This window comes from Drosophila melanogaster, chromosome 3R (assembly GCF_000001215.4).
Source record: "Drosophila melanogaster chromosome 3R".
Lineage (NCBI taxonomy): Eukaryota > Metazoa > Arthropoda > Insecta > Diptera > Drosophilidae > Drosophila > Drosophila melanogaster.
This window is the reverse complement of record NT_033777.3, coordinates 7,913,531-7,927,588: the sequence shown is the minus strand read 5'-3', so window position 1 is coordinate 7,927,588 and position 14,058 is coordinate 7,913,531. Positions and strand designations below refer to the sequence as shown.

At 42.7% G+C, this 14,058-nt stretch overlaps 4 protein-coding genes and 1 non-coding gene across 10 annotated transcripts in view, besides 1 other annotated feature; 2 read left to right on the top strand and 3 right to left on the bottom strand.

Moving 5' to 3' along the window:
• dsx (doublesex) overlaps nucleotides 1–3,266 on the top strand; it is a 43,086-nt gene extending 39,820 nt beyond the window's left edge. For all 3 annotated transcript variants that reach the window (NM_169202.1, NM_001275424.1, NM_001275423.1), the window contains exon 5: nucleotides 2,229–3,266. Coding sequence is in view for 1 of the 3 variants with exons in the window: in NM_001275424.1 (NP_001262353.1) it covers nucleotides 2,229–2,238 (10 nt within the window). In the remaining 2 variants the exon portion in view is untranslated. The remainder of the gene's footprint in view (nucleotides 1–2,228) is intronic.
• Nucleotides 3,098–7,158, bottom strand: lds (lodestar). Its single transcript, NM_080111.4, has 5 exons — nucleotides 6,991–7,158; nucleotides 5,754–6,922; nucleotides 5,128–5,452; nucleotides 4,186–5,042; nucleotides 3,098–4,121 (listed from the first exon to the last, which is right to left on the bottom strand). The coding sequence occupies exons 1-5, from the start codon at nucleotides 7,058–7,060 to the stop codon at nucleotides 3,357–3,359; spliced, it is 3,186 nt and encodes a 1,061-aa protein (NP_524850.2). The 5' UTR covers nucleotides 7,061–7,158; the 3' UTR covers nucleotides 3,098–3,356.
• Nucleotides 5,516–5,637, bottom strand: scaRNA:MeU2-C41 (small Cajal body-specific RNA : MeU2-C41). Its single transcript, NR_048342.2, has one exon. It is a non-coding gene; the product is annotated as a small cajal body-specific RNA : MeU2-C41 (small nucleolar RNA).
• A 131-nt stretch (nucleotides 7,159–7,289) lies between the features above and the next one.
• Nucleotides 7,290–10,990, top strand: CG10445 (uncharacterized protein). 3 transcript variants are annotated; one of them, NM_001260045.1, is made up of 5 exons: nucleotides 7,290–7,411; nucleotides 7,467–7,727; nucleotides 7,788–8,185; nucleotides 8,312–9,733; nucleotides 9,795–10,990. In NM_001260045.1, exons 2-5 carry the CDS (start codon nucleotides 7,577–7,579, stop codon nucleotides 10,659–10,661), a joined length of 2,838 nt encoding a protein of 945 aa, NP_001246974.1. In that variant the 5' UTR covers nucleotides 7,290–7,411; nucleotides 7,467–7,576; the 3' UTR covers nucleotides 10,662–10,990. The 3 variants fall into 3 exon arrangements, with proteins under 3 accessions (NP_001246974.1, NP_001287219.1, NP_649751.2); NM_001300290.1 differs by lacking the exon at nucleotides 7,290–7,411 and having other exon boundaries at nucleotides 7,478–7,724; nucleotides 9,795–10,709; NM_141494.3 differs by lacking the exon at nucleotides 7,290–7,411 and having other exon boundaries at nucleotides 7,478–7,727; nucleotides 9,795–10,709.
• Nucleotides 10,991–11,038: 48 nt separating this feature from the next.
• On the bottom strand, nucleotides 11,039–13,738 carry kipf (kipferl). 2 transcript variants are annotated; one of them, NM_001260044.2, is made up of 3 exons: nucleotides 12,952–13,738; nucleotides 12,220–12,797; nucleotides 11,039–11,676 (listed from the first exon to the last, which is right to left on the bottom strand). In NM_001260044.2, the coding sequence occupies exons 1-2, from the start codon at nucleotides 13,503–13,505 to the stop codon at nucleotides 12,311–12,313; spliced, it is 1,041 nt and encodes a 346-aa protein (NP_001246973.1). In that variant the 5' UTR covers nucleotides 13,506–13,738; the 3' UTR covers nucleotides 11,039–11,676; nucleotides 12,220–12,310. The 2 variants fall into 2 exon arrangements, with proteins under 2 accessions (NP_001246973.1, NP_649750.1); NM_141493.4 differs by having other exon boundaries at nucleotides 11,136–11,676; nucleotides 12,315–12,797.
• Nucleotides 11,700–11,761: a mobile genetic element.
• Nucleotides 13,739–14,058: the final 320 nt, after the last annotated feature.

The window sequence follows — 14,058 nt, the reverse complement described above, 5'->3', positions numbered from 1 at the left end:
ATATGTAATTTAGTTAAGTTTATTCTCCATCAGCCTCAACAATTTAACTTCAAAAATAGAAAAATATTTTGAATATTATATTATTGCATTAGTTAGATTGACAGTTTCGATTCATATTGGTGCAGTAAATTTTAAATGAATATTTTTTGGTTTTATTAAACATTCTTCATGCTGTGCTTCGTCACTACGCGGACTGCCTTTTATAGTGATGCAAGTGTTGTACACAGATCAAATGTCTACATAACTTGCAGCAGAGCGTTCGATAGAATGTTCTTTAAAATAAAGAAAGGGTATATCATAAAGTGTCAGGACATCGATCTATGAAGATGATCAGCTCAAACTTCGGATCTCGCAAAAAGACTGTAAGCCGAGCCGCATCAGACTTCCGGCTTATTTGGCCAGGCGACTACTTTGTAGTGCCCCCATCCAATTCGACCCAAGAGACTCCAAGACTGAGCATAAATGTACAACAAACATTATACAATATATTTTGAATATTATCGTTGCAGTACATTTCCGCCGATTTCTAATTTCCGCTGAGTTGCCATTAAAAAAAGGAGTAAATCCGTCTGCTTTTAATGCCCCCCAGTCATCATCGTCATCGTCGCCTGTTCTCGATACCCGGGGGCTGTCGCAATAAATGCAGTGCTGGCCATAAAAATAAAACACAACAAAATAAGGGAATAAAACGAAAAATGTTATAGTTTTGAGCGAGCGCGGCTCGAGTTTTCAGCTTTGGTTTCGGTTTCAGCTTACGCTGCTCGAATTTCGCCCTAACACTTCGCCCTTGCGACTGCCCCACTTGGACAGCTCCTCCTCCTCCAGTGCCCGATCCAAATCCACATCCACATACCCAGCCACGACACTTTCAATCCGCTGGACGGAGCACAGTCATTGGATTTTCGGGGTTCGTGTTTATTGTTCTTCGACGACTTGCGTGCTGAGCGCCCTTCGTTGTTTATGGAGCCGCGTTACGCTTCCTCTTCTTTTTCGGCTTTTAGTGGACACGCATTATTAAAAAATAAACAATAATGTATGGATGGATGGATGGATGGATGGATGGCTGAATGGAGTATACAAATCCAGAAACCAAAGCAAACCAATCCAAAACGAGCCGAGCCGAGCTGAGCCGCAGTCAGCTTAACTCAAGGGGCTCGAAAATCATTTGCAGCTACTCCTTTTTCAGTGGAAACTTTTTCGAGGCAATCGTAAAACTCGACTCAAACTGCAAAGGCAAATAAAAAACACATTAAGACGCTAAACTCCAGAAGTACAGGGAATAGGGTGTACTCTATGGCCAAAATAATAGGGTCCTTTGCACAATGGCGAACTTTGTTGTATTATATGTGTTTATAAATTTGAGTTCTAAAACTAAGAGCAATTTATATGAAATGTATGGTAAAAAAGTAGCTAAAGCTGTTAGTCCTTATCAATCCAAAAGTGAAAAAAGGATTTTTCGAATTTCACTTTAGCTCACAAAACCCAGGAATGCCATTCCGTGCTTTGATTTTGCTAATTTATTTATTTGTTTAGGGCTTACATCTCATTGTTCATTGACTTGTTCAATGCCCTTAAGGAACTTTGTGCGCTGGGTGGGGGCGAAGTGGTTTCCAATGTTGCCTTAAGCTCAAATGACTGCGACAATTAGAAATCAGGCAAAACGAATCGAGAATCAAGTTTCAGCGCCTGCAGCATTATCTTAAAACGCGTCGTAAAAATCACATTTCGCATTATAAAAATCAAGCTCTCGGGTCGGGACCCAGCTGCTTCCCATATTGTGCGGACATAGCTGCCGCATCGCATCCCATCCCATCCAATCCGAGCCACTCCGATACCTCCATACCTCCCTGGCCACTTGCTTGGTCCGTCCGTGGGCAACGGTGGCTATAAAATTTGCTTTTACGAGCGCCGGAGCGCAGCTCATTGCTCAAGAGTCCGAGGACACGGGCAGGTGAAGGTGAGCTGTCCAGGATAACTTGGTGGGCTCTACGCCTCAGCTGGCTCTGACTGACTGTCGGACATTACAATGATTTTAATGGGCTTTATGGCCGAGACAGTGCACCCATATGGGCGCACTGGGATCATTGGCTTTAAAAATGGTTTTATACAGCACTCGCGAAAGCGGCATGTTGCAAATGCAATATTGAATTTCAAACTAATTAACAAGCCCGCTCACTAATCCTGGCCAACTACAATAATATAATTCATTTCTCTTTGTTCTTCCACAGCGATAATTAAGTAGCAGCACCATTTTCACTGGAGATCAATAAAAAATAGATGACTCTAATTAGCCCCGCGTGGAAGAAACCTGCGGCTTCTGCGGAATGTTATTTAATATTTAACCAGGCTTAAAATAATTCCAGCGAAATGTGAAAATCCTAAAATCCTATACATGTAGACTATCAAAGTGTAATCCCCGAAAAACGTTTCTAATTGATCTCAAGCAACTGAAATAAACAAGCATAAAACAGTGAACTAAGCCACGAGTTATTATAAAAATCGATAAATAGTAGCTCTTCGAGAACACATGTATTGTATATTAGTTATTTTTAAAATTCTTCTGCAAGGAAATAATCAAGAATTTAATATCGATCAGCACAAACTAAAAACATCTTAAACCTAAAATAGGCACGACTACATAATTAACAACTTTTAGTCCTAAGCTTGAGCACTTCGATTCGAAATAATTATTTAACAGCAAGCTATTTGGGAAACGAAAAGATTATCAGATCACTTTATTCAAAATTGTTCTATTTGAGCATACATAAAACATGTGTAATTGATATGAGATTATCAGCCTACAAGATAATCCCTTTGTACTTTACTCTTTAGAATACATACATTACATCTTTCTTGGGCTGTGCGCTGCTATGTGAAGAAAGCATGCGGTTTATTATTACTTCGTGAGAACGAGAACTGATCTGGCTGATCTGGAAATAGTGTAGCGTACGTTTCTAAACATAAGAAAATGATGTTTCCTTAACATTTGAAAAGATTTCTTTTGTACAGTTTGACAAAAACCAAATATGTTATGCTATTCACATTGTAGTGGAATTCGATTGTATCCGCTTAGACAGAAAACGCAAATAATTAAATTAGGATATTAAAACATAGTAGAACACATTTCAATTTTAATGGAACTCATTATAAATCACCAAACAACTTAAATGGTATTCTAGTTAATTTTAATACAAAGCTTTGAAACAAAGAAATGAAAACATTAAACAAAATTTACAATAATCTTGAATAAATATTTCGCTGTAAATAAACATAAAATGGTTATCTATGGAATGCATTTGCAAAACGACAAAAAATAAGTATGGAAGTTGATAAAATACGAAACGTTAAAAGCAAGCTCACATTCCAAACAAACCTTTAAGGTCATCTATAGTAAGTTTAGAGCTAACTTTGGCGCCTGTAAGGACACCATCGGCAAGATCCAATTTTTTATCTTGCAATCCTTTGATCCGCTGCTCAACTGTGTCCACGCACATGAACTTATAAATGATCACGTTCTTTTTTTGGCCAACGCGGTATATACGGTCCTGGGCCTGAGCCTCCAACTGAGGATTCCAGTGCAGATCCAAAAGCAACAGGTGGTTGGCACCAATCAGGTTCAAACCCACACCGCCAGCAGTAAGGGAAAGCAAGAGAACGCGCTTCTGATTGTTGCGATCGTTGAACTCATTAACAATGTCCTGACGGTTTTTAACCGGAATGGTACCGTTTAATGATAAGGTCGCCACACCATCCTTACTCAAATGGTCGCGAAGAATGTCTAACACTGACGTCCACTGAGATACTACTATGGCCTTGTCGTCCGAGCTCTTCAGAATCGATGTCTTAAGGATTTGTATCACCATGTTAATTTTTGAAGAGGGACGATGCAGATTAAATACCGGGTTGCTGCGTTTCAGCAGATTCTTGGAGGCCTTGGCAATGCGGGCTTCATCCGGCAATAGCGGAGGACCGTCGTCACCTGCATTGGCAACCGATTGCTGACCGTCGGTGGAGGTGTCCGTAATTGCGAGTTTATTGAGCTGGGCCAACAAATCGATTTCGGGTGTATCGCTGTCACTACTGTGGTCTCCCATGGTCTGGGATTCCTCTCCATCCAGCATCTTAAAATAATTTTTTTGGACAATTGAAATTATGGTAATGGAACTATTTTTTAATCGAACTCACCGCATCAATAAGGCCAGGATGACAGCAAATTTGTCGAAGACGCAGCAGTAACACCAATATATCATGAGATTTTACCTCCTTTTTGCTTCCAGCCATTCTGGCAAACTTTTCGTGCATTTTGTAATATGCCCCATTGGGATCTTTAATTTGATTGTAGGTTGGTTTATTGGCATCGCTTCTGTAATTAAAATCAGTTTCTCTCTCGGCGCGCTGATGGAGAAACTGAGCGAACAGTGTCCTGGAATAAGTCATTACAGTTTGGTAAACATTCATCTCCTCCTTGTCCAGCGAGATCTCGATCAGGCGCAGCTCTTTATTGGGCAAGCTGTTCAGCTTGCCGTCCGATTGCAACTGTGCTTTGGTGCGCCTTAGCATGAGTGACTTCATTAGCAGATTGAGCCGGTTTTGCCCTCCAGCACTCTTGTTGTCAATCCACTTCTTCCACGTGTGTAAATCATCAAAGGGCGAGCAGCGCAAGAACTTGAGCAGGGCATAGACATCCAGTTCCTTGTTTTGAATAGGAGTGCCAGTCAATGCCCAACGATATTTGCCACGTAAATCACACACCGCCAATGATGACTGCGATTTATGATTGCGCACCACGTGCGCCTCGTCCAAAATGATCCGCCGCCACTTGACACCAAACACAGCACTCAAGCTCTTGTGCTCCCGCGCCACAATTTGGTAGGTTGTCACCACAATATCGTAGTCTCGAAGGTACTTTCCCTTCGTCTCCCGATTGTTGCCATGGTGCACGCAAACGGTCAGCTTCTGACGCGAAACCTTCGACTCCACCTCGCTCTCCCACTGACGCAGCAAGCTGGCAGGGCACACCACCAATGTGCCGCCCCTACGCGCTGGAAAATGTAATATATATTCGCCACTTATATGATGCTATTGAATTTAAGAATATAAAACAGAAACACCCTAACTGCGACTTACTATCTTTACGGCCCTTGGATTTCCATCCGGTCACGCTTTTTCGCTTCTTATTTTTATCATCCTCACTGTCGCTGTCACTGCTCTCATCTTTGCCTTCGGACATTTCTTGGCCATTTTTGCAAGCGAGGACAGACGAGATCATGGTTAGAGTCTTGCCCAAACCCATATCGTCCGCCAGGATTCCTCCCCGAGGTAGTTTACGTTCACGCCAGGACATCCAGGCTAAGGCGTGCTTTTGGTGGTTCATAAGCGATACCTTCAGGCCAACAGGGTCCTCTGCGAGCACTTCGGGTCCAGGAAGGTCCTCGAGTGAGACGTGGAGGTCCTACAAAAACAACCATTAATTTCTGTGCAAATATATGAAAAAAAAAAAATGCACGAATCACTTATTCAGTATTCGAGGTTTTAATCATGGCCTGCTCTTGGACAGCCACCGCACAGTAACTCGTGCCCAGCGACTGCCAAGTATGAGCACGCTTCTCAGATATCCGTTCTGACTCATCACATGGAGTAAGGCAAAAGATAGTCTTTGGTTTTTAGGTACTAGCAATAATTGCATAGGACTTGAAAATACATCCTAAGACTATATATTAGACGAACTAACTTGACAGCCCTATTAACCTTACCTTTAGCGATTCCAGGGTCAGTGCCTTCTGGTTGTTAAATGTGGCCATTCCTTGGGCACCCGTGTAGACGGGCTTTATTTCATTGACCGCCTCCGACAACTCATCCCAGTCAAGAGTATCGATTGATGGAGCTCTGGGTGGATTTAGTGTTGGCTTAACCACTCTGACGGCAGGCACATTACTCTGCTGAACCCTTAGTGCGCTAATCCATTGCTCGTCCATTGCGAGCTCACGGCGCAGGGTGTCAATGCGCTTCATAATCTGGCTGCCCTTATCGGGCAGCTTGTGGGCCACTTTCTCGAAGAGCTTCTCCGCATCGCTTACCTGAACGCGCTTTTCGGCCAGCTTACGCATCTCCTCATCGTAGACCACCTGGCTGACCACCTTCTGGTCCTCGCTCTTAATCCGAGATCGACGTGGAGCGGCAGGAGATGTCTTTTGCTTAAGAACCGCTTGTATTGTTGGCTGACTGAGATTCTTGCTTGTCTTGACCACCGAAGCGCCAGCACTGCTTCTGGGCGACAAAGACTTTGATGGGCGTTCAAACGGCGGGCCGGACATGTTTTCCTTATTGGTGGTGGCATCGTCGTCTGTGCTGGATAGTATCTCAATAGGTGTCTCCTTGTTGCTGAGTATGAGCACATCACTGCCACTGGAGTCGTCCAAGACCTCAGAATCCGCAGCGCCAATCGTCGAATGGAGGTCGTTCTGTATATTACCAGCAAACTGTGTGGTGTAGCGCGGCACGACCGCTTCGGCAGTGGGTGCCTCCGTGGGTCCCTCCTGCACTTCATCGCTGTACTCGATCTCGCTGTCGTCATCGCTGAGATCCTGAGGCCGCACTCCAGTGATGCTCATGCGGGTGCTGGGTGACAAAGCGCGCTGTTCCAGCTCGTCCTCCTCATCCTCGCTATCGGAGGGGATTCCCAAGGGCTTCCTCTTAGTGTTCCTAGCGGACGGACGAACGCTGTCGTCCTCAGAGTCTTCTGACTCCTGGGAATTTTGCGAGTTGTCGGACTCATCGGACTTTTCGGATTCCGCAGTCTCACTCGACTGGGACTCTTCCTCCTCTGATTGCGTTTCATCTATAACCACGCCAGCGCTGCTGGGGCGCGAGGATTTGCTGAGTCGCGACGATTTGCTGAGCCGCGAGGATTTCCTTGATCGGCCTGTATTGCATGTTAAGTGAATGACATGAACTGGGCACCAAACTAAAAGCGATCCAAAAATTACTTACCTAAACTGGAGTTGTTGACCACCGAGTCTTCCTCCTTGTCACTATAATACTCGCTGTTTTCACTGGACATTTTTAGCTATAGGTATTTTACAAAAAATGCTTGTAAATCAGCGCCATTTATTTCAGAATGGAGATGCCACCTGATCAAAACAATGCCACAAACTATCGATATTTTAGAAAGCAGAAGATCGCGCCGAGTCGTGTGGCAGGCCAAATAGTTTAAACATCAAAAATCGAGCCTACTGCACATATTTTGGTACCATCTGCCCACAGTGTGAACGCTTCGCAACGAAATGATCGGTTATAATGCACCTTTTAAAATCGATTATCGATTACCCGGTGTTTATTTTAAAAGATTTAATGAATCTTTTAACTTGTCGCTTCGTTTTTTGAGCTTTTAGTTATCAAATGGAATTAGATCGTAGGTTTTCCGGGAGCATTTACTTTGTTGTTCATCCTAATAGAGTCGTTTTCAGTTCCACGGAGTCCGTGTTCGAGATCGGACTTGCCGCCGTGTTGCAGTTTATCTGTGATCTCAAGCTTAAATAATACCCAATCCAGGTATGGAAGCAGTCCAATATACCCAATGGAATCATCTTCACCATCAGATACAACCGAAATCCACAAACAATCGTGCAGCATTCAAGACCAGAGCAGCGTCCCCGTGCCGGACAGCTCTGGTGAAATTAACAACTGGATGGAGCCTGAGCCAGTTGACAGTCTCGAATTGTCAGGTGGTAAGAACCTGGAACATGCAATGCCACTTCTTCTTACTTACCTCGACCTTTCCCCAACAGAATATGCCGACAATGAAAGTGCAATTTTTGTCAGTGCTTCGGAGTATAACGAAAAAAAAGCACAGATCGATCAGCTGGTGCAAAAGATACTCACAATGGAGCAGCAGCAGCGGCAACTGGAGGAGAACGCGTCCGAAACCAAGGAGCTTTGCGATTTAAAGTTGCACCTGGAGAAGCTCAATGCCCGCCTGGAGGCGCTGGGCGAATTCCTGGACACTTTGCGTTTGCGGGAGGACCAGCAGGAGATCAAAATCGAAGATAACTCGGAACTGGTGGACCACACCGAGCAGCCCAAGTGGAGCAATTTGTACTCCGGTCTGAACCGCTATCGACAAAAGGCCAACCACACTGCAGCGCAGTTCTATCAGCACAAGAGCAACATAATCGACAGTCTGAAGGTAAAATACTGACTATTGCACACCAAGGATTAATGGTTTAATAGCCAGGATTAATTGCTTTTATGCTTTTTATTAGTACTTTTATAAATTGTATATTTTTAAATCTTTAAATGCGCCCTATTCTAGACCCTGTATGAGCCCATTCAGCCACGTCCTGCAATCGATGACTTGGAAAAGCAACCCGCTTTGCTGTTAGTGCGCCTGCTAAAGCATCAGCAGTCTTGCTTGAAATGGATGCAATTTCGTGAGCGTCAGAAGATCTCTGGAGGAATCCTTGCCGACGACATGGGCCTTGGAAAAACTCTATCTATGATAGCCCTAATCTTGGCTTCGGAAGAAACTAAGAACAGAAAACGAGAAGAAAAGAAGAAAGCCTTGACGTTAAAGTGGACTCAGGAGTTTAATCGAGTATATTGTAAGGAAATCCGTAAAATCAGCATGTTTGATGATGAAGAAGAGTCTGGAAAGGAGGAGGAGCAGTACGAGCCGCCGGAGAAGCGCACCTGTCACGTGAAGACTAAAAAAATCAATCAATTTCGAATTTTGGATGATGATGATAATGATGCCGGAGACAAAGCTGTAGTGGAGGATGAACAGAAAGATCTGCTAGCAAAGACTCCCGAACCAGAGGTTTTCAGTTCGGATGAAGAGGAGGAGCACTTATCAAACGGCCGCTATCCCTCGGCAAACACATTAGTTGTTTGCCCCATGAGCGTTATGTGTCAGTGGGCCCATGAGGTGGCCTCCAAGGTAGCGCAAAATGCCATTAGGGTGCTGACTTTTCACGGACCCAATCGCCATGAAATCGGAATAGAGGCATTCAGGAGCTATGATTTAGTCATTACCTCGTATAATCTCGTAGTAAACGAGCTTAAACGATATGGAAACACTTCTCCACTGTTCGCCGTGTACTGGAACCGCGTGATCCTCGACGAAGCTCACATCATTCGGAATTCTAAAACCAACTGCTGTAACTCTGTATGCCAGTTGCGGGCGCATTGTCATTGGGCCCTGACTGGAACGCCTGTCCAGAATCGGGGCGTCGATGTGTTCGCCCTGCTGCGGTTTGTAAATGTACCAAACTTTCAGGACCTCCAGCAGTGGAAAAAGAACCTAAACGAAAGCATGCTCGGACATCGCCGACTTAACTTTATAATAAAACCACTAATGCTGCGCAGGACAAAGCAAAAGCTACAGGCATCTGGCGACATGCCTGCGCTGCCTTCCCTTAAGATTGAACTTATATGCGTACAGCTATCGAAAACTGAAATGGCCGTGTACCAGATCCTGTCTGCCATATCCAAAAAAATCTTTACACAGTTCCTGCTCCAACGCGAGAAGGGCAACAGTGATTTAAATTATTACTCTCTGGAAAGAACCCCACAGTTTATAGCCGGACATATGTCCGACGAAAGGTACAACGAGATCTACGAAAGATTCCTTAAGTCGCTTGGCTACAATCCAGGGGAAAAGATCCTTGGTATCTATATCCTGGTGCTACTGCTGCGGCTACGACAGTTTTGTTGCCATCCGGGACTAATGATTGGGGTAAATATATACATATTTTACTTTATCACCCCACATAATCATACTCAACATCTTTCGTTAGATGCTGCGTGGTGCTTTGACCGCCGAGGACGTCCAGAACGTGAAGGTGGATGCCTCAGACGTGGAGGGCCAGCTCAAGATGGATGTCCTTGCCGAGTTGGATAAGTTTGACGAAACCGATAGCGAAGATGACTGTTGTGACGAGGAGGACAGTACTAGAAGAGATGGCAATTTCAAGTTGGAAGTGATAAAAGATGAAATTAAGGAGGAGAATGTGCCATGGGATTCTGGTGATGACCTGCCAACGGCCAGTTCTTTTGAGGATCAACTAGATAGTGCCAGAGCTCTTAAACTGCTCAATCCCCAGAATCCCATCTTTCAGTTCATACGCCCTTCTGCCAAACTAAAGATGGTCATTGATAAGCTAGAGGAACTGCTCACAGGCACCAACGACAAAATCATTGTTACATCTCAGTGGGTAAGCTATCTCGCAATCGTCCGTAAAAGACTGCAGGATCTATCATGGGAAACACTTGACTTTAATGGCCAGCTGACCGCCAAAGAACGCGAGATTGTACTGCGAGACTTTAACGCGAATAACGAGAAGCGCGTTCTTCTACTCTCCCTCACCGCTGGCGGAGTGGGACTGAATCTGAACGTGGCCAATCATATGCTAATTGTGGACCTCCACTGGAACCCGCAGCTGGAGCGACAGGCTCAGGACCGCATTTATCGATATGGTCAAACTAAGCCTACCTTCATCTACCGCTACATGTGCCAGGACACTGTAGAGCAACGAATTAAGTCCCTGCAAGATTGCAAGCTAGAAATTGCGAAAGTTGTGCTTCCAGAGGAAGGAGGAGAAGTGACCAAATGTGTTGGCGGTGGTCTCAACCTCGCGGAGCTAAAGAAACTCTTCGAGATGTGAGTCGAAGTATTTTAGTTAGTTTTAAGAAGATTATGTTTTTTTTTGTTTAAATTGTTCGCATACAAAAGCTTTACAATTTCACCAAAGTGTTTTTTAACGGATTGAATTCGTTTACAATTGTGTATTAATACTACACAGACTACCTTTAACGTTATACGTTACATTTGATATAGTCGCACGTCCATAAAGCATAAAGCATATATATTCCCTTTTTTTCTATATTAAGAACAAAACGTACTAATAATAAAGCATACTAGTTGTTTTCATGATGTATGGATCATTCTTTTTGTCTATTTTTCCTTTTGTTCTCGCAAAACCACAACAAAGCTAAAAGAAAAAAGTTTGAAGCTCTAAAGATATATAAGAAGGCATTAAGTAGCATGTGGTAGCAATCAATCGATTGTTTAATTATTTTCAGTATAATAATGTATTGTGAAATATACAATTAAAAGGAAATTTCAATAATATAAATTTAGAGCTTATTCTCAGTATATTTGAGTTTCTGTGAAATATATAATTAAAACGAAACTTAAATAATATTAATTTTGAGCTTATGAAAGTAACAAAAGAATCATATTTAAGAAAATTCAAAGTAAGAATCAACAACAGAAGTTTAGACCTGCGGTCATTATAATTATAATGAATAATAAATCGTTTATATTCCTTTCACATATATTAATCTGCTTAATTCAATGGTTGTTTTCCAAGAGTATAACCGGTAGTCACCCGTTTGGACATGATCTTCTCCTACATCGCTATTACGTTGTTGCTGTGAATGCGTTTTTTGTGCTTTCGCAAGTAGTTAACATCTACAAATACCAATGAGCAAAATTCGCAACGAAACAGATCTCCCATGTGACCACGCTCGTGCCTTTTGAGATGTTTTTCTGTTTTGAACTCCTCGGAACAATAGGTACATTTTTTAAGATGATGTTGGCGATTGTGAGTAAGCATATGCCGCTTCAAGGCGTAGACACTACTGAACTTCTTTTGGCAAATATCGCATATCGGTTTCCTGTTGTTAAATAAATAGAAGCAAATGATATTAGTTGATTCGCCTCGACTATCAGATACCCGTTAATCAGCTAGTAAAAGTGCGAGGGTTTTCTATTTCTATAAATTTTACTAAATCTTAGGGATTTAGCTCCTATAGTTAACGGGATCACGGCGTTCTTACGGACACGCAGACGGACGGACAGACTATTGATCCTGTGCAAGATTATTATTTCCTTCTACTAGTAAACCTTTTTATTACTTATCGTGTAACGGGTATACAATTTTAAAGTTTGGTTAAAGTTTGATTATTCAAATTTTCTTCGGCGAAATGGCTATCGCCAAAAATTTAAGTAAAAGAATAAATGAAAACAATAACTTAATGTCCGTTTGTTGGCTTTTTAAAGGTCTGAAACAAACTCAAAACCTTAATTTTCTAGATTTTTAATTCCAGAGATCTCTGCGGACAGACAGACGGAAAAATAGACGAACGGACGGACTGATGAGAACTTATGAACTCGGCTAGTGGTTCCGATTAAGAATATAAAGGGGTCAGATACGCTACCTTCGCTCGTCACAAATTTCTCAGCGGTACTAGGGTATAAGTATAACTATCAGGTATAACTATATTACATAAGACTGGTGGAGTTCCAAACTCACGGCTTTAGCATAGGTGGAATGCTGCACGTGCCATTGAAGGTGTTCTTAGTCCACTTTGGTTTTAGATCCTGCGCTTGATCGCTGTCGTCCGAGTCAGGATCCTTCGTGGACTCCGATTTTGAAGAGCCCGGCCTTTGTTTGTGCTCTCTGCGATGGATTTCCAGCTGAACGTGTTCGATAAATACCGCTGAGCACTGGCTGCAGGAGAGCGGACCGTCACTGTCGTGGGTGCGCAGGTGCCTTTTAAGGTGATCTTTACGCATGAAAGCCTTCGAGCAGTGGAAACACTTGTGCGCTGGCTTGCTTAGGTGGTTTCGCAAATGCCGCTTGAGGTTCGATTTTTGCATATAAGTGCGTGGGCAGTAGGGACACCTGTTGCACAGATCGGTGATGTGGGTCCTTAACTGGGTCTGGGAACAAAATCGCTTAGAACAGTGCGGGCAGTTGTAGTAGCCATCGGCATCGCAGATCATTTTGGTACTTCTGAAAATCGGGAATATAATTATTTAAGCTTATTTAAGTTATTTTTAATTATTCATATAAAAGTATAAGTAATCAAAGATGTACCTTCAAATTTTTATAATTTTTCAATTATTTGTCTATCTTGAGGCTTGATATTTATAACAAATTGCATTACCTTGTAGCTTCCTTTGGGATCATGTCTGCCTGTTCTTCTGTGCGACAAGTCCGCTTACGAGGATGCAGGGTGAAGGACTCCGGTGGGCCATCAATATTTCCCTCTTGGAGCTTCGCTTGGAGTGTTTGTTTTTGACTAAGATCATCATCTGGTTTCTGCGTTTTTGTCATTTGCTGCGTATCCTGTTGACGATCGCTTTTGAGCTGCATTTTCTGGTTTATTATCTGGTTCTTATCCCCATTACATGCAGCTAAGTGCACTTGGTTTTCCGGAGCACCCGACTGGTTTAGGACGCGGAAGAAGTGCTGGTAGCTCTGCTCGCTTTGCCACTTGAACCGGAAAGCATTCTGCACGGCCAGGACGCAGGAAACGCATATGAACTGCGGCAGCAGGTCGCCGCGTTTCACTGGACGTTCGGTACACCTGGCCAGGATGTGCGAGAGGCTCATCTCCGGTTCGTCGAGCACAGGATCCCTTACATTGGCGAATATATCTACCAGGGTGCCGGTCTCGTCCATACAAGTCCGGCACACGTTCTTCGCGCTGTGCATCATCTAAATCAACAACCAAATGCAATGTTTTTTAATAAAAGAACAGTTTACGACATCTTATGAATTGACCATTGACATTGGCCTTGTTTTGCAAACTAATAATCCCGTTTCGCTGGTTTTACAGTTATTGCTGGTAAATTATATGAATAAACGGCACATTTTTTAAAGAGTTCAATTGATTTCTCATTCTACACAAGTGTAAGTGTTCACTTTTTGGAGAATTGGATGATAACTGGAACTGCAAAGAAACCAACCGTCGCACTGATCATTTGTACATTTTTTTTAGTGCTGAATAATACATGTACACATGGAAAACAATTATTCAGAATAAAAAAAATTGAGATTGATATGATATGAAAAAATATGTATATATGTATATATATGTATATATGTATGTATATTTGTATTAATAACACAAATATTTTTCAGGCAAGCTGGCTTTCATTGTAATTTAATTACGATTTGGTGTTCTATTTATTTTGGGAATAGAGTACTAGTATTTACACAAAACATCTGATGATTCATTTATGAAATAAAAATTCAATATTTTCAATAG

Bases quoted from the DNA above. Each gene is read 5' to 3' on its own strand.
- kipf (NM_141493.4), bottom strand. From the start codon at position 13,505: ATGATGCACAGCGCGAAGAACGTGTGCCGGACTTGTATGGACGAGACC. The intron at 12,798-12,951 runs GTAATGCAATTT...CCCGATTTTCAG, and splicing joins ATCCCAAAGGAAGCTACAAG to AAGTACCAAAATGATCTGCG. The intron at 11,677-12,314 runs GTGAGTTTGGAA...ATTTAACAACAG, and splicing joins ATTCCACCTATGCTAAAGCC to GAAACCGATATGCGATATTT.
- CG10445 (NM_001260045.1), top strand. From the start codon at position 7,577: ATGGAATCATCTTCACCATCAGATACAACCGAAATCCACAAACAATCG. The intron at 7,728-7,787 runs GTAAGAACCTGG...TTTCCCCAACAG, and splicing joins CAGTCTCGAATTGTCAGGTG to AATATGCCGACAATGAAAGT. The intron at 8,186-8,311 runs GTAAAATACTGA...GCCCTATTCTAG, and splicing joins ACATAATCGACAGTCTGAAG to ACCCTGTATGAGCCCATTCA.
- lds (NM_080111.4), bottom strand. From the start codon at position 7,060: ATGTCCAGTGAAAACAGCGAGTATTATAGTGACAAGGAGGAAGACTCG. The intron at 6,923-6,990 runs GTAAGTAATTTT...CATGCAATACAG, and splicing joins GGTCAACAACTCCAGTTTAG to GCCGATCAAGGAAATCCTCG. The intron at 4,122-4,185 runs GTGAGTTCGATT...AATTATTTTAAG, and splicing joins ATCCTGGCCTTATTGATGCG to ATGCTGGATGGAGAGGAATC.